Consider the following 24351-nt stretch of genomic DNA (forward strand, 5'->3'; position numbering starts at 1 on the left):
TGTCATTCCGGGACAACAGCCGTCACACTGTCCTCACCTGTCGGGCGTAGTGCTCTATTGCCTCCGCTCGGGTTTGATACCATTCCGTAACCTTCTCGACTGCAAGCTGAGATGTCCTGTATTTGAGTAATTCAGGCTGTGCAGCATACAAGAATTCACTTTCATCTTGGAGACTTGGCTCAACCACCATTCTGCAAAACACAAAAGAGCAATTAATAATTGACTGGAATTTTGCAAAAAAAAAAAAAAAAGGATAATTTTGTGAGAGAGACAGAGATGGAGAGAGCAGGCCACAGAGACAAAGCGGGTGTGTGTTTTCTCATATGCATGTGCACACTTACAAGATAAACGGGACAGTTTTAGCATGCTTAATTTATTTTCCTATTGGTTTTCCTTGTTTAAAAAGTAAGAATGGATACTAAACCAAAACACCTATACCACAGAATAAATCAAATATAACTAACAAAATCAATATCACCCTGGGAAGCTTCTACAAAATGCACATGGCTGGGTGCTGAGCACAGGCCTACTAAATCGAAATCGCCATTGATGGCCCAGCCATGCCTATTTTAGGGAAATATCCCCAGGTGATTCCAACTCAAATATGACCAAAAAACCTGTTTTCCACATTCATAAAAATAACAGGAAATTTTCCTTATTTATGTGGATACTATACTTCGTCAGGCATCAGCAAATGCAGTGACATCTGCACTGTGGAGAATTACTCTGTACCATTTCCCATCAGATGTGATAAATCAATAGCACCTAGAGAAATGTACGTAGAGATAACATAACATCCTGGAGATCACAAATTATGAGAAATTTTTCTAAGGACTATCCTGACCAAATGCTTTCTATGATTAAAGCCCTAAAAAGAAAGGAAATGAACTTAGACTAAGATATTTCTGATGAACATATGGAAGAATGTTGTGTTCCACTAGGGACGTTCATTCATCTAAAGTAAGCAGGTAGTAAGTGACAGATATTATAATTGTTACTAATAGGCAACGGACCAATGGCAACCAAAAAATACGTGTGTGGTTTCACAAGTATGTACACAGACAAATGAGTATGAACGTGGGTAAATGTATGTGCACTGACAGAAGTATCTAGAGGCATAGATACAAACAGATGTGTGTACATGTGTCTGCATCCACATACATAATAAACTACATAGGGGACACAGTTATGGATACTTCTTAGACACAGCCAAACATCTCATGAGATCCGTTATCTGGGTTTGAAGGCTTAGGAACACAGTCTCGCGGGACAACTCAGTTAAGTGGCATAATACAGTTCATAAAGTCTATGTTCTACATCTCAATGGGATGAGTAGGGTCTGGGGTCTTCAAAGCCTGCAAGAAGCCATCTAAGGTAAAACTATTGGTCTCTACTTGTCCAGAATAAAAGAGAAAGAAGGAAACCAAAGACTCAGAGAAGAACGTAGTCCACAGGACTAATAGTCTACACAAACCACAGCCTCATCTACCTCAAAGGCCAGAAGAACTAGATGGTGCTGGGCTACCACTAATGACCATTCTGATCTGGGCCACAATAGATGTATCCTTACAGAACAGGACAAAAATGTGAAAGAGAACTTACATTCTTAAGAAGTCCAGACTCTTGGACTGGTTGAGACTACAGGACTTCCCAAGACTATCACCCTGAGATACACTTTAAACCAGGGCTTCAAATCAGTTCATCCCAGTTTGAGCTCCTGCTCAGAATTTGCATTTCCACCCCAGATATAATGAATCAGAATCTACAGTCTAACAAGAGCCCTCAGTGATTCTTATGTATATATCTACATTTCAAGAAAATCCCCAGGTGATTCCTTTGCATACATAAGAATCACCTGGGCTCTAAAATGCAGATTCTGATTCAGTATATATGAGGTGGAAATGCAAATTCTCAGCAGGGGTTCAAACTGGAACGAACTGGCTCAAAGCCCTGTTTTAAACCTTAAACCAAAATTACCCCTTGAAGTCACCTTTTAGCTAAATTAACAGACTCGCTTATAAAATACAAATTATCACTCATGAGTAATGAGCTCCTTTAAAAAATCATCTATAGGTTTGTTTCAGTTTGAACCCCTGCTGAGAATTTGCATTTCCACCCCAGATATACTGAATAAAAAGCTACATGTTAACAAGATCCTCAGGTGATTCTTAGGTATAGAAAATTTTGAGAACCACTGCTCTACTAGTGGTTCTCAGAATCAGTCTCTAACCAGCAGCATGAACATAGCCTGGGAATGAGTTAGAAATGCAAATTCTCAGCAGGCTTTGGAACTGGAACAAATGAGTCCAAAGTTCTGCTTAAAACATTCCCTCCTCTCATCTGCCAAACTCACCTTATACTGAGCTAAATTTTATTCATTCCTCAAACTTTGGATTTCACACCACTTTCATAGGAAAACTTCCTTGACTTCCAGCTAGGTTAGGTCTCCCTAGTAAACACTCCCGCCACACCCTGCACTTCCCTTTCACAACACTCATCACATTAGTAATTAGAGCAGTGGCAGCATCTTTCCTGCTAGATTATGTACTTCATGAGGACAGAGGCTATATCTGTATTTCTTCCTTCAGTATCCTTGAACCTAGCGAAGGACAGACACAAATTAAATAAGTAGTAAGATATGGCCTGTATTACTGAAAAAATTTGCATCATCTTCAAGATCGTTTTCTCTACAAAAGTCTTCCTAGCGTTACATTTTGATAGTTTTGGAAATTCAGGCAAGGCATATTTTGCTTATGTGTATTTATGTATTACTCTTTAGACAGCTTTCTGTGGTTGATCTGAGAAGAAATATCCTCATTCCTTTTAACTGTGTGTTCGAATCGTAAAAACGTACAGTCTAAAGAGAAAGGGAATTATCAGATGAATGGGTCAGGCACTCTGCCAGTGCCACTCTGTAAAAAGCAGAACGTAGAAAGAATCTGTGTGCCCAACAATACCACTGTAACTTTGTCTACCACCATATCCACTGCCATTAATCCCCACCTTTTTCAATTTATCAACCTCTTCACTCTCTCATTACAATAGCTAAATATGGACTTCTACCAAAATATGGCAGATAAATGCCATGCATTAAATTCTACACTCCTGAAACCCCACTGGTACGTTAGTAAAAGATTTTTTTTCTTTTAAAGGTATAAAGGAGGAGTAGGGTTCACAGCAGGACAAGAAACTAAATCATTATCTTCCATTCTAGAAAGTCAACAGATAATGGCCAATATTAAAAAATCAAGAAGTAGTTACACAATTATGCTGTCCAGAGATACAGAACCAAAAAACCAAACCACACCTGTTGCCGTCAAGTCAATTCCAACTCATAGCAACCCTACGGGACACAGCAGAACTGCCCCAGAGGGTTTCCAAGGAGCACCTGGTAGATTCGAACTGCCACCCTTTTGGTTAGCAGCCGTAACACTTAACCACTACGCCAAATACAAAAATAACCATTTAAACAAACTGAAAGTATTTGCTTTTGGGATGAGGATGTGGGGGATAAGAGAAACAAAGTGTTCTGATTTCTGCTTTTAGCTTTGTGGAACACTAACTTATTAATGTATACGTAAATACATATAACTTTAATAGAAGTGAAAGTAAAACTAAAAAAATTTTTATAAACTATATTAAGAACAAAAGCACAGAAGGACATCCAGTTGCAGTAGACTAAAACTCATTGAAATAAAAAAAGTAACTAAGAGTTACATATTTCATTGACTCAAACCTGTTGCTGTCAAGTGGATTCCAACTCATAGCAACTCTATAGGAGAGAGGAGAACCGCCCCAGAGGGTTTCCAAGAAGCAGGTTGTGGATTCAAATTGCCAACCTTTTGGTTAGCAGTCGAGCTCTTAGCCACTCTGCTACCAGGGTTCCCCCATTAACTCAGTATTGAAAAATGTAAAAAGAAATGAAATGAAGGGAAACTTCCAACAATGGCCATTAACATAAACAGAGCCTCCAAATTTCACTTGTAAGGACCTCTCTACTGGATAGGTCTTTTACCTATTACGTTTTAGACAGATAATACACACAGTTTTTGAAATCCAAAAGTATGAAAAGACTCATATAAATAAATAATGATCCCTTACACAATGCCCACTGCTACCATCCTTGCCACCCTCTACACCATCCTCCAGCAACCATGCTCAAGACTTTGAGCTTTCTTCCTGGTTTTACCTCCATGTGTCTAAACAATATATGTTTGTTACTACTTCCTGATTTAGCTACTTTAGACATTACTTAGATGTTTATGCCACAGCCATCCCACTCCCCCTATACCTCTTCTACCTATTGTGGATATGTCACAATTGAGATTACCCCATTACTTACTCACATATTATGAGTAAGTGAATATCATCTACTGCTGAGCCAAGTGGTATATTAAGTACTCCTCTTCTTGAACAACTTTTTCTGGAGTTAATAACTCTCTGTTGTCTCCTTGTCTCTCCCATTTCCTTATATGCACCCATTGCTAATTTTCAAATGCTCAAGATCTAACAATAGCAAACTATAAATAATATTTTCCAAATGATAAAATGTCAGACAGGTTATCAGTTCCGTTTCTAAAATTCTTCCAAGAGACCTGGCTCATGAAGCCATCCACGTTCCTCCAGAATCAGGAGTGGCTGCTCTCCTACCTGGAGGACCGCTGGCATCCTGGGCCTTCCCTTCACCACTGTGCATGTTACTGCCCATTTCTGAATCCAATGTCTTCCTCCTCTTTTTACTCCTTCTTTTTAATAAAACACATCTTACAGTGGTTCCTTGAAATATGCATTCCCTCAAGTATACAAGGGTAGTAAATATGAGATCTTACATAGTTAACTTCTTATGGAATCGATGATTTGGTCGGATATAGAAATCTAGATCAAAAAATACTTTCCCTCAAAATTTTAAAAGGATTGCTCCATTGTGTTCTAGCATCTAGTGTTGTTCTTGAGATATCTAAGATCATTCGGATTCCCAATTCCTTTTATATAGTATGTTTTTCTCTTTAGAAGATTGTGTCCCTGATTTTCTGGAATGTCATAATGGCATATGTGGCAAGCATTTCAATCAGGAAATTCATAACCTTCAATTCTAGGTAACTGAATTATTTCCTATAATCTCCTTTCTATAAACTATGTTGTCTCTTTCCGGAATGACTGTTCTTTAAATAATAGACTCATTTTTTTACACTTTCTAGCTCCGTGTTTTTGTTCTACTTTCTAGAAAAGCTCCTTGCTTTTATCTTCCGATCCTTCTAATTTTTGTATATCCACTACCTTTTTTTTTCCCTCTCAAAGTTCTTTTAGTTCTCTGAGCCTATTTTTATAACATCCTGTTGTTATTTCGTGAGTACAGTATCTTCTCTCCAAGGCAACATTAATCATAATTTTTGAAGTTTTCTTCTTTCTGCATGATCACTCTGTTCAGTTTTTATCTTTGTTTTGCCTTTCCTGTCCATTTGTTCTACCTGCTGGGATCTAGCCTCAGATACCCCGGAAGCTCCAAGGGCGTGCAAAGGTTTATTGATTGGTGGGCTTCATATGATCTGCTAGCACACAGACCCTTGTGGGCCCAAATCTCAGCATCTACAGCCCTCTTTTCAGAGGCTATTCTATTTCTCCACAAAATTATTCTCCCAACTTTTCCTGAGAGTATGTGCCTACCAGAGTGGATTCTGGGAACAAGAAGTAGAGAAGGGAAATAGACTTTCAGCGTTCAGAAAATAGATTTTCACTAAATGTCCCTATATCAACCCCACTGCTTCATTCTCACCCTATGCTGTACCTGATGCCCAGGAATGTGATGGTTAAGACTGTGTGTCAACTTGGCTGGGCCATGATTCTTAAGTGTTTTGGCAGTCATATAATGTTCAGATTGCTTCATTGTTGAGATGTGATATGTGATCACCCCCCATGATGGAATCTGCTATGAATAGCCAATCAGTTGAAAGGGAGCTTCCTTGGGCTTGTGGCCTGCGTCCGAATATAAGGGAACGTTTTGGCTTTTGCTGGCGCTGGATCCTGCAGCTGGCTGCTGTTGTCTAACCTTCGATTCTTGGGACTTGAGCTAGCAGCTTCCTGCAGTCTTGACTTCCAATCTTGGTATTCGTCGATCTTTACAGCCGGTGAGCAAAAGCCCTACTCTTAGGCCTGCTGATCTTGAGTTTGCCAGGCCCTGCAGCTATGTGAGTCAGAAGAAGTTTTGTGGTCTTGCCCGCCGATCTTAGGATTCCTAGAGCTTCACAACCTGTAGGCAAGAGCCCTACTCTCCAACCTGCCAATACTGAGTTCCCCAATCCCTATGGCTACACGAATCAGGAGAAACCTCTAATCTGATCCACGGACTTCGGATGTTCCTGCCTCTACAACCATGTGAGCCATTTCCTTGATATAAATCTATATATATATTTGTATGCTTTACTGGTTTTGCTCTCTAGAGAACTCAGCCTCAGACAAGGAATCTGGAAGCTTTCTGGCTCAATCTGGAGGCTCTCTGGTTCAATTCCTGAGTCCAGAAATAAATCTCTAGTCTCACATGGGAAAAATATGCAATGAGAGACAGTGAAGGAGTGTTTACACCACTTTCAGTAGTGAAGGAATTCAATTCAAACGCCCCTCGTGTGGACATACAGCCCCATGCACCTCACTTCCCCCGACTCCCTTCTGCAGTATTTGATGACTCCAAGTTCTCAGGCTTCTCATCAAGGTAAATCTTATAAAAATGAAAATTAAAACTAAATCAAGAACAAAATTGTATGCACACCATGATTACAACTATAAAAAATATATATATGTCAAGTTCAAAAAGAGATTATCTCAAAGCAAAAGAATTGTATGTGATTCATTTTAAAAATAATTCCTTTACAGCATTTCAATAATTTTCCCAGGAAAAATTTTTAACATAACTAAGCCAAGAGTAGTTTTTAAAAACTTTGCACAAACTCTCAACATCAGGGATGACCGTCAAGGAAGAAATCACCTTTCACATACCACCATCACAGAGCCATCTATTCATTCACCGCACCAAGAACTCAAGAGGCCTCTAGCTGGCTCATACTTACCTGCACTCAGACTCCTCGCACCAATCTTTATCCCGGTGTTTACGTTCATGCCAAGGAATGATCACCAAGGAGTCAGCGGTACAACTTAAAAAAAAAAAATACAACAGCATTTAAAATGCATGTAATCCCAATGACTGACTACACGAAGAAGAATATAATGAAACACGAGTCTCTATAACCTAATCACCAAGATTCCTGTTACAGTATGTAAAATGGTACATAACACATATTATATACAATTAAGGAGCTCTGGTGGCACAGTGGCTAAAGTGCTCAGTTGCTAATTGAGAGGTTGGCAGTCTGAACCCACCAGCGGCCCTGCAGGGCAAAGATGTGACAGTCTGCTTCTGTAAAGGTTACAGCCTTGGAAACCTCATGGGGCATTTCTACTCTGTCCTATAGGGCGGCTACGAGTCAGAATCCACTCTATTGCACCCAACAACAACATATACAATTAATTAAGTAAAAAGAAAATGTGGAATTGGTGATTTCCCTTAAATCACAAAATGGTCTAGGCAGACAGGAGAATTCAAAACAACAATTCTGACAAGAAACAATAGGACAGTAACAGAGTATGTTCATGCACATGCTCTAAAGCCTCTATCAAGAGCCGACTCTGCACACCCCAAGGTACACAGACCAACAGAAATGGCCTCTGCCCTCAAAAGCAGCTCTGGGGGTTCAGTGGTTAAGAGCTACACCTGTTAACAAAAAAGCTCAGTAGTGTGAATCTACCAGCCACTCCTCGTCTACCCTATGGGACAGTTCTACTCTGTCCTATAGGGTCTATATGAGTTGGAATAGACTCGACAGCAATGCGGTTGCTTTGACCCTCAAAAGGCTTACAATCTACAGTAGTGCTGTTCAATAAAACTTGCTGTGATCATAGAAATATTCTATATCTGTGCTATCCAATACAGTAACCACTAGCTACATACACCTATTAAGCACTTGAAATGTGGCTACTGCTACTAAGAAAGTACATTATGATTTCACATAATATCAATTAATTGAAATTTAAATAGTTACAATTTAAATTAAAAAACCTACATTGGAAAGCAAATATCTGAAAACGAGGTAATATCAAGAGTGAACAATGGTCTTGCTGATTAAAAAATATTATAACATGACAGGAGGCTCTAAAGGAAGCAAAGATAAAACCTGATTAGTTGGAATTAATACATGAAAACGGGAAAATGAGATAAAGATAATATGGTATAACAATAGAACAATGGATCAGAAGGCATGGGTAATAGGAATAAAATCTGTCTTTTAATTAACTATGTAGTCTTTGGCACATGACTTTCTAAAGTAAGTACTTCAAACATTATCTCTAAGGACTCTTTTAGCTTTAACATCATATGAATCCATGAAAACAACTGAACCATTGTGAATTAAGAATGAAGACAAAAATTTTAAGAACAAATTTCAATTGTCTTGCTTTTATAGTTCAATAAAACATTTTCTCTCGCATTTTTGAGTATTAATATCAGTATTTTCCTAAAATTTGTAATAGCCACAGAAAAAAGGATTGTACTTTCTTACTTACTAGGTTATGTTGTACTTATATTACTAGGTTATGAAATGCTTTCTACTAGAAACGCTTCATAAATGTTTAAAAATTATGTTGGTGAAGCTATTGGTCTTCATGTAAAACTAGACCACTGGAGCACTTTAAAGCAGAAGAGGAAAACCAGCTAAGCCATGTCATGGGACGTCTTAGAGCAGCAATGTTTGAAAAGGTCTGGGAGAGGGTGGTGCAACCCCTCTTGTAATTATTACTGGGATACATGCCCCAAGGTCAAGGTTCCCCACTAGGTAAATACAATGGGAGGTTTATTAAACCATATTTTGAAAAGCATATTATTTTATCTGCTTTTGAACTAGCATGTAATGGTAGCCTAGCAAACTATATACCAAAGAGATATTTTTGATGGTGCCTGAGTTCACATTTTAAATTTTTAGAATCATACCAGTGGTCATTTAGAAGAGATGCCATAAACACACTATTTCATTTGTCAACAAGTAAATAACTATATTATTTTCTTCCATGTCAGTAACAGATAGTGAAATGAAAAGTAAAAAAGATAACATCTGGATACAACAAAGATGATAATGTTCACTCTTTTTAACATAAGAATAAATTATAGCAATGAACTGAGGGACGGGGGAAAAAAAGTTAACCAACAAGCTATTATTGCCTTCTCTAAAAAAAGTAGACATGGCTCCTTAAGCCACACAAAAGGTTTTTTAAAAGAATTTCCGAAAACTGTTATCAATTTGAGATTTACACTTTCCATACAAAGTACTGATTAGCTGTAAGAATACCTACCAAAATGATTTGCAATGGTGTGAGATCCTCAGCAAAATAATACTTGTTTGATATTTAAAGACAAGAAAGTTGTAAAGCCTTGTTAAGCTTCACTGAACAGAAGTGGACTAGAATATCTATTTTTTACCAAAATACATATTAAAGACAAGTTCTGCTCAGAGATCAACTCAGGCCTGAAGAGTCCGAAGGTTAATACAATATTTTACATGCATTTTCAAGTCACAGCACCAATGGCTCAATTCTGAATGTGCTGATCACCACTGATGACCAACAGCAATAATCTTTAACATTTGTTGATCTCTCACTATGGATTAGAGAGTATGCAAATTTTTTTACATGCAATACCTCATTTTATGCTAACAACCTAATACAGAAAGCAATATAATCTTTCTTGTGTTATTGTTGTTACGTGCTGTCATGGTGCATCCAGCTCACAGCGACCCTATGTACAACAGAACGAAACACTGACCAGTCCTGCACCAGCCTTATAATCGTTGTTATGCTTAAGCCCATTGCTGCATCCACTGTGTCAATCCATGTAATTGAGGGTCCTCCTCTTTTTCACTGACCCTCCAATTTACCAAGCATGATGCCCTTCTCTAGGGACTGGTCCCTGCTGATTACATGTCCAAAGTATGTGAGACCAAGTCTCATCATCCTCACTTCTAAGGAGCATTCTGGCTGTACTTCTTCCAAGACAGATTTGTTTGTTCTTTTGGCACTCTGTGGTATATTTGATATTCTTCACCAACACAACAACTCAAAGGTGTCAATTCTTCTTCCATCTTCCTTATACATTGTCCAGCTTTCATATGCCTATGAGGCGATTGAAAACACCATGCCTTGGGTCATGTGCACCTTATTCCTCAAAGAGACATCTTTGTTTTTTAAAACTTTAAAGAGATCTTTTCACCAGATTTGCCCAATGCAATGGGTCTTTTAATTTCTTGACTGCTGCTTCCATGGGTGTTGATTGTGTATCCAAGTGAAATGAAATCCTTGGCAATTTCGATCTTTTCTCTGTTTATCATGATGTCGCCTATTGGTCCAGTTGTAAGGATTTTTGTTTTCTTTATGTTGAGGTGTAATCCATACTGAAGGTTGTGGGCTTTGATCTTTATCATTATCAGTAAGTGCATCAAGTCCTCTTCACTTTCAGCAAGCAAGGTTGTGTCATCTGCATAACACAAGTTGTTAATGAGTCTTCCTCCAATCCTGATGTCCCATTCTTCTTCATATAGTCCAGCTTCTCGGACTATCTGCCCAGCGCAAAGGTTGAATAGGTATGGTGAAAGGATATAACTCTGACGCATACCTTTCCCAATGTAAACCACGTAGTATCCCCTTGTTCTGTTCGAACGACTGCCTCTTGATCTGTGTACGGGCTCCTCATGAGGACAGTTAAGTGTTCTGGCATTCCCATTCTTAGCAATGTTATCTGTAATTTGTTATGATCCACGCAGTCAAATGCCTTTGCATACTCAATAAAATACATATAAACATCTTCCTGATTTTCTTGGCTTTCAGCAATAATTCAACTGACATCAGCAATGACATCCCTAGTTCCATATCTTCTTCTAAATCCAGCTTGAATTTCTGGTAGTTATCGATGTACTGCTGCAACCACTTTCGTGTGATCTTCAGCAAAATTTTACTTGTGTGTGATATTAATGATACTGTTTGATAATTTCTGCATTCTGTTGTTATCACCTTTCTTTGGAATAGGCATAAATATAGATCTCTTCCAGGTGGTAGGCCAGGTTAACTGTCTTCCACATTTCTTGGCACAGACGAATAAGCATATCCAGTGCTGCATCCATTTGTTGAAACATTTCAATTGGTGTTCCATCAATTCCAGGAGTCCTGTTTCTTGCCAATGCCTTCAGTGCAGCTTGGACTTCTTCCTTCAGTACCACTGGTTCATGATCATTTGCTACCTCCAGAAATGGTTGAACATTTACCGTTTCTTTTTGGTATAGTGACTGTGTATTCCTTCCATCTTCTCTTGATGCTTTCTGTGTCGTTCAGTATTTTGCCCATAGAATCCTCTGCTATTGCAACTCGAGGCCTGAATTTTTTCTTTTGTTCACCTTGAGAAATGCCGAGTGTGTTCTTCTCTTTTGGTTTTCTAACTCCAGGACTTTGTATATGTCATTTTAACACTTTACTTTGTCTTCTCAAGCTGCCCTTTGAAATCTTCTGTTCAGCTCTTTTACTTCATCATTTCTTACATTCACTTTAGCTATTTGACATTCAAGAGCAAGTTTCAGAGTCTCTTCTGATACCCATGTAGGTCTTTTCTTTCTTTCCTGCCTTTTTAATGACCTCTTGCTTTCTTCATGTATGATACTCTTGATGTCATTCCACAACTTGTCTGGTCTTTGGTCATTACCGTTCAATGCATCAAATCTATTCTTGAGATGGTCTCTAAATTCAAGTGGGATATACTCCAGGTCGTACTTTGACTCTCGAGGACTTATTCTAATTTTCTTCAGTTTCAACTTGAACTTCCATATAAGCAACTGATGGCTGGTGCCACAGTGAGCCCCTGGCCTTGCTCTGACTGATGATATTGAGCTTTTCCATCATCTCTTTCCACAGATGTAGTCGATTTGATTCCTATGTATTCCATCTGGCGAGGTCCACGTACACAGTCACCATTTATGTTGGTGAAAAAAGGTATTTGCATTGAAGAAGCTGTTGGTCTTGCAATATTCTATCATGCAATCTCTGGCATCATTTCTATCACCAAAGCCACATTTTCCAACAACCAATTCTTCTTCTTTGTTTCCAACTTTTGCATTCCAGTCGCCAGTAATTATTAATCCACCCTGATAGTATGTTTGATCAATTTTTAACTGCAGAAGTGAGTGAAAATCTTCAATTTCTTCTTCGTTGGCCTTAGTGGTTGCTGTGTAAATTTGAACAATAGTCTTTCTCCTATTACAATGAAAAAACTGAGGCATAAGTTAACTTGACCATCCTCACAAAGCTAATAAATGATGGAGCCAGTCAGCACTTGAACACAATCAGACAGCTTGAACCCAAAGCTTACACTCTTAACTAGCATACTACACTGCTTCTAGAAAGGACACAAGGATACAACATATCCCCAACCACATCCATCTTCTCTTCCACCACCACCTTGCAACATCATTAAGAGCCATCAAGTCAGATTTGTGCAGCAGCAAATAGAAAGTAATTTGTTCCTTCCCAAAGTTTAAATACAGACAATCCTATAAGTACCATTCCTGTGCATATTTAAAGCATACATTTAAACTAAGGTATAAAGAAAATCAATCTCAACACAGGTAGATTACGAATCTCTTCATAAAACTGTAGTTGTTGTTACATGCCACGGAGTCAGTTCCAACTCATAGTGACCCCTTGTACAACAGAACAGAACACTGCCCTGTCCTACACCATCTTCACAACCATTGTTACCCATTGTTACCGCCACTGTGTCAATCCATCTCATAAAACTACCTATCAAATATGGCTTAATCTTAGGTCTGATCACCAACATTTACATAAAACAAATAAACAACCTTCTTTCTGCACTTTCATTTTCTCAGAAGATGTTTATACAAAGGAAGTTATTTCTAAATTAAAAGGAGAACAAAGCACCATAAGTTCTTTACCATGCTTGAAATGGCAGCATTTAAGAAATAAACAGGACCTTCTCCCCAGCTGGAATAGAAGCTCCTTGAGGGCAGGATTTTTGTTTGTTTTGTGTATTGCTGTACCCTCTGCATCTAAAATAGAGCCTGTCATTTAGCAGGCTCTAAAAAAGAAATGTGACTACTGAATTAATTGATTGACAGCACAACATATATTTTTTAAAGTAATCTCATAGGTATCACAAAAATTGAAATTGGAATATAGCAATGGAAATGGATAGTTTGTTCATTAAAAAAGATATATCAAGGAGGTACATTTATAGATAATCTGTAGATTTGAGAGTGAGAACAAGAATGCTTTCTTAATCCAGATGATTAAACTGTCAGAAAGGCAAGCTATGCCAGTAATGGCATATATTTACTATCTAGATAATTGGACATTCCATTATACCTTGCTTGCTGAAAGTGAAGAAGCCTTGATGCACTTACTGATGAGATCAAAGACCACAGCCTTCAGTATGGATTACACCTCAACATAAAGAAAACTAAAATCTTCACAACTGGACCAATAAGCAATGTCATGATAAATGGAGAGGAGATTAAGATCATCAAGGATTTCATTTTACCTGGATCCACGATCAACATCCATGGAAGCAGCAGTCAAGAAAACAAGACACACTGCGTTGAGCAAATCTGCTGCAAAAGACCTCTTTGAAGTGTTATAAGAGGAAAGATGTCACCTTGAAGACTAAGGTGTGCCTCACTCAAGCCATGGTGTTTTCATGGCAGATCAAAGAATAACTGATGCCTTTTAATTGTGGTACTGGAGAAGAATATTGAATATACCATGGACTGCCAAAAGAAAGAACAAATCTGTCTTGAAAGAAGTACAACCAAAATACTCCTTAGAAGGATGGTGAGACTTTCTCTCTCATACTCTGGACATGTTATGAGGGAGGATTAGTTCCTGGAGAAGGACATCATGCTTGGCAAACCGGAGGGTCAGAGAAAAAGAGGAAGACTCTCAGCGAGATGGACTGACAGTGTCTGCAACAACAGGCTCAAGCATAACAATTGTGAAGATGGTGCAGGATTGGGCAGTATTTTGTACTGTTGTACATAAGGTTGCTATGAGTTGGAAGCGACTCGATGGCACCTAAAAACACCTTTTTAAAAATGGTCAAATTTCTTACTCATTCTCTCATAATGTAAGTAGTATGAGAGAATACTTAATAATATTCATATAAAACATTTTCTTATTAATTCTGTTCAAAACACATTAGTCATATAAGCCAATTGTTAAATGAGGTAAGTGAAATTATGGTTAAAAAAAAAATTCTGTAAAACTACAGAAAGTTTGGTGAGCTGAAAAACTTACATTTTGAATCTATTCTATAAATATATAATATTATTTACATATACATTCTTTATTTCATCTTTTTCGTTAGTGAGAAGTCTTAAAATCTAAATGCATCATCCCCACTTAAAAAAGCAAGTGCATGGTGAACTAAAATTATCTCTCTATAAAACAACGGCTGCTTTTGCTTAATTTTAGGATTCTTTATAAGCAGAACCCTGCCCATTGTTTTATTCCAAACAATAAACTTTGCTGGTTTCATTAGAAGGTAACATTTATCTCTTAGCAGATAATTAGTTAACATAAGAAGTTCTATTATATGCAACAATTTTCTCACCGATTATTTCTTACACTAAATACAAATGTTTTATTTCAAAGAAATTTTATCAAGAATAAATTTCTAAAAGTTCTTTTATTTGTGTGCTATGTCTTGGAAACAAAAGGATAAATAGTGTATTACTACTAATTGCCACCTTTTATGCATTGTGTTTGAGATGTAGAGTTATATTTATTTCTATTATTTAGCATAAAAGAGAATGTTCTGGTAAATAAAGTAAAAAAATAATAATAATTTGGGTTGACATGTATAACTACACTGTGCTTACCATCAAGGAACTAGTCAAGCTGATATGAAACTAAATGAGAAACAAATGAAAAAGTCAGCTATTACTGAGAACACCAAGTTAGGAAAACTGTCCAAAGGCATCATTAAGAATTCTCTTCTGGATCAATGAGGTTCAATTTTATTATTAAATAACTCTGGAAACAGAGCAGGGATTAATAAGGTATCCTGAAACTTACCAGCTGTGGGGGTAAAGGTCCTAGTTTTACCCTAAGTACATTGGTCTTTTGTCCTTGGCTCCAGAGAAATAACTCTTAAGAGTAATCGGGGTGCCTTGCACTTCAAGGCCACACCTAAGACTCTGTGCTGGAAAGTGGAGGCTGGTCAGACAAGAAAAGACTCACCTGAGAGGCTGATATCAACTAGTCTCATGAAGCATGATTTAGCCTATCACACAGGACTGGCCAATAAAAGCCCTGAACATGGAGGTTCAGAAAGCTTCCTGGTTGACAAGAACATCTGCTCTCAGGAGGGTAGCATGTCCCTTGGGACATGGCAGCTCCATGTTGGGAACCCTCCCAGACTTCACCCAATGAGTCTCTATATTTGTATCCTTTTTGTCTACAATAAATTTGTAGCCTAAGTAATGCTCTATGAAGTTTGTGAGTCATTCTAGCAAATTATTAAACACAAAAAAGCAGTGGAAGTCAGCAGGTCAGAAAGTAAGGGCGTTGTGTGGACTATGAAGCTTGTGACTGGTATCCTGAAGGAGTGGGGAAAAAACCAGTCCTGAACTGGCCAGAAGGTCAGAAAGCTGGGGTGTCATTCGGTTCCGCAAATTTGTAGCTAGCATCCAACTATTTGGCAGCCTGAACTTAAAATGGGTAAATTACAACTTCCATTTATAGTAATAAATTAACTTATACGTTCAGGGTTGCCGCTATTTCATTCAGTGAAGAAGAACACACGGTAAATATAATGACAGTAAAAGACCTTAGGACTAAGAATAAGAATTGATGAAGACTATTCACATATAGTTGAGGTCCAAAACTATATGTCTACAACTGCCAAAGAGGAAGCAATATGAGAAATATCCAGTAAATCTCATTCTTTTTTACTTAGACTGATACAGAATCACTGGAGAAAATAATATGAAGGCCTTTATTTCACATTACTTAAAAACAGCCAGACCCTGACAAATCTCCTTTGGTCTGGTAAATAAACCAGAACCCATCTCCAGCAAAAACAAAAATATATGACATCTGAATTTATCAACTACAAAAGCACTGCAATCCTCATGAATTCTATCAATGTACATTATAAACCCTGGCCCTTAGTAAGGCTACAGTGTTAATGGATTTTGAATATAAGGATTAGAAAGGGAAAAAAAAGAATCCTTTATCTCCCTTTCATTCATATCTCCAAAGAATAGCACAAATTATGCCTGTGCAGACCCCAAATCACAGGAAGACTGATTTCCTTATTGTTACCCCTGTAAACCCCTGAAAATTCCTGCCTCTATACATTTGTTCCCCCATGCGATTGTCAGTTTGTCATACTGTGGGGGCTTGTGTGTTGCTGTAATGCTGGGAGCTATGCCACCAGTATTCAAATACCAGCAGCGTCACCCACAGTTGACAGGTTTCAGCTGAGCTCCACACTAAGACAGACTAGGAAGAAAGGACCCAGCAGTCTACTTCTGAAAAGAATTAGTCAGTGAAAACCTTATGAATAGCAGAGGAACACTGTCTTGATACAGTGCTGGACGATGAGTCCCTCAGGTTGGAAGGCACTCAAAAGACAACTGGGGAAGAGCTGCCTCCTCAAAGAAGACACGACCTTAATGACATGAATGGAGTCGAGCTTTCGGGACCTTCATTTGCTGATGCAGCACGACTCAAAACGAGAAGAAACAGTTGCAAACATCCATTAATAATCGAAACATGGAATGTACAAAGTATGAATCTAAGAAAACTGGAAATCATCAAAAATGAAATGGAACACATAAACATCAATATCCTAGGCATTAGGAGCTGATATGGACTGGTATTGGTCATTATGAATGAGACAATCATACAGTATAGTATGCGGGGAATGACAACTTGAAAAAGAATGGCATTGCATTCATCATTGAAAAGGACATTTCAAGATTTATTCTGAAGTACAATGCTGTCAGTGATAGGATAATATCCATATACCTACAAGGAAAACCAGTTAATATGACTATTATTCAAATTTCTGTACCAACCACTAGGGCCAAAGAAGATTTTTACCAACTTTTGCAGTCTGAAATTCATCAAACATGCAATCAGAATGCACTGATTATCACTGATGACTGGAATGCAAATGTTGAAAATAAAAAACAAGGGTCGGTAGTTGGAAAATATGGCCTTGGTGATAGAAACTATGCCTGAGATCGCATGAATGAATTTTGCAAGACCAACGACTTCTTCACTGCTGATACCCTTTTTCACCAACATAAACGGCGACTATACACATGGACCTTGCCAGATGGAATACACAGGAATCAAATAGACTACATCTGTGGAAAGAGATGATGGAAAAGCTCAGTATTATCAGTCAGAACAAGGCCAGGGGCAGACTGTGGATCAGACCATAAATTGCTCACACCTGTACCTAAAATTGCTCATAGGCAAGTTCAAATTGAAACTGAAGAAAATTAGAACAAGCCCATGAGAGCCAAAATATGACCCTGAGTATATCCCGCCTGAATTTAGAGACCATCTCAAGAACAGATTTGACACATTAAATGCTAATGACCAAAGACCAGATGAGTTGTGGAATGACATCAAGGACATCATACATGAAAACAGCAAGAGATCATTAAAAACACAGGAGAGAATGAAAACACCTACACGGATGTCAGAAGAGACTCTGAAACTTGCTCTTGAACATCAAGTAGCTAAAACAAATGGAAAAAATGATGAAGTAAAAGAGCTGAACAGAAGATTTCAAAGAGCAGTTCAAGAAGACAAAGCAAATTATGACGATGACATGTGCAGAAACCTGGAGATAGAAAACCAAAAGGGAAGAACATGCTCAGCATTTCTCAAGCTGAAAGAACTGAAGAAAAAATTCAAGCCTCAAGTTGCAATATTGAAGGATTCTACAGAGATATTATTAAATAATGCAGGAAGCATCAAAAGAAGATGGAAGGAATATACAGAATCACTATACCAAAAAAAAAAAAAATTGGTTGATGTTCAACCATTTCAGGAGGTAGCATATGATCAGGAACCCATGGTACTAAAGGAAGAACTCCAAGCTGCACTGAAGACACTGGTGAAAAACAAGGCTCTGGGAATTCATGGAAACAAATTGAGATGTTTCAACAAACAGATGCAGGGATAAAAATGCTCACTTGTCTATGCCAAGAAATTTAGAAGACAGCTATTTGGCCTATTCCCAAAAAAAGGTGATCCAACCGAATGTGGTAATATCGAACAATATCATTAACATCCCATGCAAGCAAAATTTTGCTGAAGATCAATCAAAAGCAGCTGCAGCAGTACATCGACAAGCAACTGCCAGAAATTCAAGCTGAATTTAGAGGAGGATATGGAACCAGGCATATCACTGCTGATGTCAGATGGATCCTGGCTGAAAGCAGAGAACACTAGAAAGATGTTTACCCTTGTTTTATTGACTATGCAAAGGCATTAGACTGTGTGGATTATACCAAATTATGGATAACATTGCTGAGAATGGAAATTCCAGAACACTTCACTATGCTCATGAGGAACCTTTACATGAATCAACAGGCAGTTGTTCGAACAGAGCAAGGGGATACGTATGGTTTAAGTCAGGAAAGGTGTGTGTCAGGGTTGTATCCTTTCACCATATTTATTCAATCTGTATGCTGAGCAAATAATCTGAGAAGTTGGACTATATGAAGAAGAATGGGGCATCAGGATTGGAGGAAGACTCATTAACAACCTGCAATATGCAGATGACAAAACTCTGACTGCTGAAAAAGTGAAGAGTATTTGAAGCACACACTGATGAAGATCAAAGACCACAGCCTTCAGTATGGATTACACCTCAACATAAAAAAAAAAAAAAAAAACTCACAACGGGGCCAATCAGCAACATCATGATAAATGGAGAGGAGATTGAGGTTGTCAAGGATGTCATTTTACTTGGGTCCACAACCAACACCCATGGAAGCAGCAGTCAAGAAATCAAAAGACACACTGCATTGGGCAAATCGGCTGCAAAAGAGCTCTTTAAAGTGTTGATAACCAAGGATGTCACCTTGAGGACTGAAGTTCACCTGACCCAAGCCATGGTGTTTTCAATAGCCTCATATGCATAGGGAAGCTGGACAATGAATTAGGAAGACCGAAGAAGACAGATCCTTTTGAATTGTGGTGTTGGAGAAGAATATTGAATATACCACGGACTGCCAAAAGACTGGACAAATCTGTCTTGGAAGAAGTACAGCCAGAATGCTCCTTAGAAATAAGCATTGCAGGGCTATGTCTCACACACTTTGGACATGTTATCAGGAGGGATCAGTCCCTGGAGAAGAACATCATGCTTGGTCAAGCAGAGGGTCAACGAAAAAGAGGAAGACCCTCAATGAGATGGATTCATGCAGTGGCTCCAACAGTGGATTCAAGCGTAGCAACAGCTGTTAGGATGCCTCAGGACTGAGCAGTGCTTCGTTCTGTTGTACATACAGGGTCACTATGAGTCTGAATCGACTCAATTAATCAAATCAACCAAATAATTTTTAGCAGACTTCTTTAAGAAAGGAATCCTGGTGCTAATCTGACTCTTGGAAAAGTCTCCAATGGTGGCAATGAGGGACTTCTACTTCAAAAACCAAGTTGTACTATGCAGTAAGAAAAAAAATGTGGACATTCGGTATTCAGAAAGGAAAACAGAAAACTATAAACACAGCACATTAACCTAATCTAAATAGATAGAAAAGTAATATGATCCATAACACACATACTGAAAATGCTGTCTTTAAACTGTGTTCACCAAGGCAGTGTTCGTTAGAAGAAAAATGTTGGATTTTTTCATTTGTTCTCAAACTACTTTATATGTTTCTCAAACTATTTTAATCAATGTCCCGCCTTGATAAACATCAAAATTGCATATTCTCCCATAATATATGTGAAATTAAAAAAATTGGTGAGGTGGTATAAAAACTGGAATATTTATATATCACTGGTGGGAATGTAAAATGGTATGGTCACCATGGAAAACAGTTAAGTAGCTCCTCAAAAAGTTAAACATGGAATTACCATATGATCCAACAATTCTATTCTTAGATACATATCTAAAAGAATTGAAAGCAGTGACTCAAACATATACTTGCGTACCAGTGTTCACTGCAGCATGATTCACAACAGCCAGAAGGTGAAAACAATCCGTGTCCAGCAGTAGATGAACGAATAAATGAAATGTGTATATCTAAACAACGGAATGTTAAACCCATTGCTGTCGAGTCGATTTCGACTCTTGGCAACCCTACAGGACAGAGCAGAACCGCCCCATAAGGCTTCCAAGGAGTTGCTAGTGGATTCAAACTGCTGACCTTTTGGTTAGCAGCCAGAATCTTAACCACTGAGCCATGAGGGCTCCAATGGAATACTACTTGGCCATAAAAAGAAATGAAATTCTGAAACATGCTACAGCATGGGGAAAGAACCTTGAAAACATTATGCTGAGCAAAATGTCAAACACCAAAGGACAACTATTTTATGATTCCTCTTATATAAAATATTTAGAAAGGCAAATGCGTGGAGACGAAAGTTTATTAGCAGTTACCAGGGTCTGGGGGAAGGGAGGAAAGGGAGTTATTGCTGAAGGAATGCTAGCTTTATTCCTAGGGTGATGACAAACTTTTGGAAACAGACAGTGGTGATAGTTGAACAAAATGGTGAATGTAATTAATGTCACTAAATTGTACACTTAAAAATGGATAAAATGGGAAATATTGTTATATATATATTACTATAATTTTTGTTTTTAAATGAAGAAAAAATTACCATCCAAACTAAATCAACTGTAATGGGGACAAAGGCCATTTTGTTTTATAAGTAAAATACATAATATCCTCTTCTCACTTTAAAGTTACTATTTTATACTTTGTTTGAAATCCTAACTGTTCCTTTTTAAATTTGTCTGGTATGATCCAGACACTAGACAAATTTTAAAAGGAATATAAGTATTAGCTGTAAGATAGAAATTAGAAGTCTGAATATAAATTACCAAATTCTCATGGCTCTAATCGTCTTTTTTGTAACCTCTGTCTCAATGGACAGAGTTCGTTCATTTTTATATTGCCTTTCTCATATCAGAAATAAAATGATTCATTTTGAAAAGCTTTACAACATCTACTGGGTCATAACAAAGATTACCAAGAGGTAAATAATCTGTCTCCATAAAAAGAGTGAGAGCTAATTCAGCCAGGAAAATTCTTAACACAGGAGACAAAGTTTTCAAAAAAGGTAACCAAATTGTTGACCTTTTATTTCCCTGTGATGAGATTTACTACTTTGAATCAGCAGACTTAATAAAAGATAAAGGGAAAAATGGGGTTCATACCACTGCAATGAATATAAGTAAATTGATAGCTATGAATCTACTTTATAAATTTCAAATACTTAGATCAATCCAAAGTGGTAAACTGATCATTTTACTTCAAGATCCTAATCCAAGAAACTTTCTATGATGTTCCCAGACCAAGTTTATCAAACTTTCTTCCGTGTTACTAAATCTTGTAGGTATTTCTATTATTGTAGTCATCATACTGACTTACAATTATTTATTTATATGTCTTGTGCCTTTACTGGGCTATAAGCTCCTGGAAAGCTTAAGACACCTTTGTATACTTAACCGTAATACCTGGTTTTCATTCTAACTTTGTTAATTCTTCGACAAATGGATGGATGAATAGAAGGACAGATGGATGAACAGATATAATAACTGGAAAAAAAAATACTACCCCAACACCACAAAGATATTTACAGGTCTAGATCAAGATGCTTTTCCTGTGGCTAAACATTAAGACAGCATGACTTAGGCTTTTTCAACATCTCTAACGCAAAATTTCTAAAATGAACTGCATACCTCCCTATCTTAAAACTACGCCATCAGCAACACTGCAGTGTTATACAACACAGGTAATTCTTTGCCTGCATGTACAAGCACGCATAAGCACAGAGATGTGGAATCCAGTAAGCTTTTAAAAAACAAAGAAGAAACAGCTGTTTTCCATAAGATACTGCTGCACAAGGCTATTTACAGCCTTTTCCTCATGAGTTATCTGAGTACAGGCCCAAATTACACTATTAAAAGTGTATTTCAGACTGCAGAAATGAAGAGCGAGAGACTCGAGTGAAAATTCCACAGGCTGTGGTGTGAAAGACAATGGTCTAAGTATCTGCAGTGAGAGTAATTCTAACACATCTCGATTGCTGATGAGGCTCAATTTTAAACCAGACATTATATATAGAGAAAGGAAACAAAACATTGGAGAGTTTGGAGAGAATGAATTTCGTATTTTTTTATATACAGATTCTTTATCTTACAGTGAACATTCATTCATCAATACACCTTTATTGAGCACCTGAAGTTTGTAAGGAAAAAAAAAGATACATCAGGCATCATTTGTGCCCTAAAAAAAACATAAAATAGGAGGAAAAAGATCAGAAAAATAGCTGTTATATAAATTGGTATGTGAGATGAAAAGTATTATTGGTAGTCAAAGAGGAAAAAATGGCTCTGAGATGAGGATGAGATTCAAGGGTTCAAGGAAGTAGTGGGATATATATAAGGCTATCTCTTTTAGAAACCACCCACAAATGCCAATGAAAATCAGCATATATTGTCAACTCTCTCAAACATATTTAGTTGACAGAGAAACTCTGGCATAGCAATTCAGAAAAAGAACATCTCTAGCTCTCAAATACACTGCAGCTTTGTTCATTTGTTGTTAGCAGTGATGGAAAAATCTGGTTTTAATGTATGGTTAAGAACTCAGGCTGCTAACCAAAAGGTCAGCATTTCAAATCCACCAGCCACTCGTTGGAAACCCTATGGGGCTTTCTACCTTGTCCTATAGGGTCACTATGAGTCAGAATTGACTCAACAGCAATGGTTTGGGTTTTTGGTTTTTTTTATAGTTCAACCAATGTTAAAATATTTTGCTATTGCTAGAACACAAGCTCACAGGTAGATAGGCAATACAGGAATTCGTGAGGGGAACTGACCCTGGAATAGAAACAGGCCCTGGTTACCATATTTTTACACAAACAACGTGTGCCCTCAACATTTGTTTGCCAACCTTTCCCTCCCCCAGCAAGGTATTTTTGTAAGTGTGCTATGCTAATTTTTTACAGCAACATGTAAAAACAAATGGCATAGTGGCTCTTACGAAAATACCTAGTGGGGGGAGGACATCAAATCAATACTGCCTATCCGATATCTCTAGATCACTTTCTGTAGTTGTCAGAGTAGGAAAGCCTTTAACCATTACAAATCCAGAAGTTCATTTATATCAACTATACAGAGAAGCCAGTCTTACAGACATACAGTAACATGACTCATGGAATACTTAAAGTTTAAGTAAATCAATACATTATGGGAGGGGACAAGTATCCTCCATAACAGCGATAATGACTCACCTAGGGAGATAAAACTAAAGGGGGCAGGTTAACAAAAGGAAAATCAGATGAGAAAAACTATTTAAAAAAACTAAAAGACTTCTGTTTTTGGCCATGATACAGCAACAGGAACAGGGCTTACCCTCTTGAATTAAATAGCAACAACAACAACAACAAAAAAACCCATTGCCATCGAGTCAATTCTGACTCATAGCGACTCTACTGGACAGAGTAGAACTGCCCCACAGGGTTTCGAAGGAGCATCCGGTGGGTTCAAACTGCCTACCTTTTGGTAAGCAACCGAGCTCAAAAACAACTAAAAAATAAAAAATACATGAAATAGCAGGGCCCCAGGCACTTCAGGACAGTGATTCCTAAAAGAAGAAAAATAAACAAGGTAAGCCCTACAGTGTCCCAACTGATTGCCTAGAAAGAATATCTAGGCTGCAGCAGAATGAGGGGGGAACACAAACAAGCCTGGCCACTTTTCTGAGTTGAGAAGACAGAGTTTGAAGTTTGAGGAGGCCAAAGCAGCTACAAAGTACAGGACAAAAGTATCAGAGAAGGGAGATTTAGCAATGAGAGAAGGATTGCTCCAAAGTTCCTTGTAGAATTTTCCACCAGTCTTTGGCTAAATACTGATCAGTGCGTACATCTGAGGAAACTGCCCAAGGATGGACAGAACCACACAAAAGAAGTAGAAACAACATCACTAGACCTCATACAGGGCCGGGAATAGTTTCTGTTCCGATCAGTCAGAGTAGAAAACCCGCTAAC

The 24351-nt window shown here is 37.9% G+C and overlaps 1 protein-coding gene across 9 annotated transcripts in view; it reads right to left on the reverse strand.

Annotated features, from left to right (window-relative positions):
• The window catches only part of NBAS (NBAS subunit of NRZ tethering complex), a 449992-nt gene that overhangs the window by 271967 nt on the left and 153674 nt on the right, over positions 1-24351 (reverse strand). For all 9 annotated transcript variants that reach the window (XM_064295047.1, XM_064295045.1, XM_064295049.1 and 6 more), the window contains 2 exons: positions 7062-7145; positions 38-191 (listed from right to left, as the gene is read on the reverse strand). In XM_064295047.1, the coding sequence (XP_064151117.1) occupies positions 38-191; positions 7062-7145 (238 nt within the window). The remainder of the gene's footprint in view (positions 1-37; positions 192-7061; positions 7146-24351) is intronic.

Source organism: Loxodonta africana, chromosome 12, assembly GCF_030014295.1.
Source record: "Loxodonta africana isolate mLoxAfr1 chromosome 12, mLoxAfr1.hap2, whole genome shotgun sequence".
In the NCBI taxonomy this organism is placed as follows: domain Eukaryota; kingdom Metazoa; phylum Chordata; class Mammalia; order Proboscidea; family Elephantidae; genus Loxodonta; species Loxodonta africana.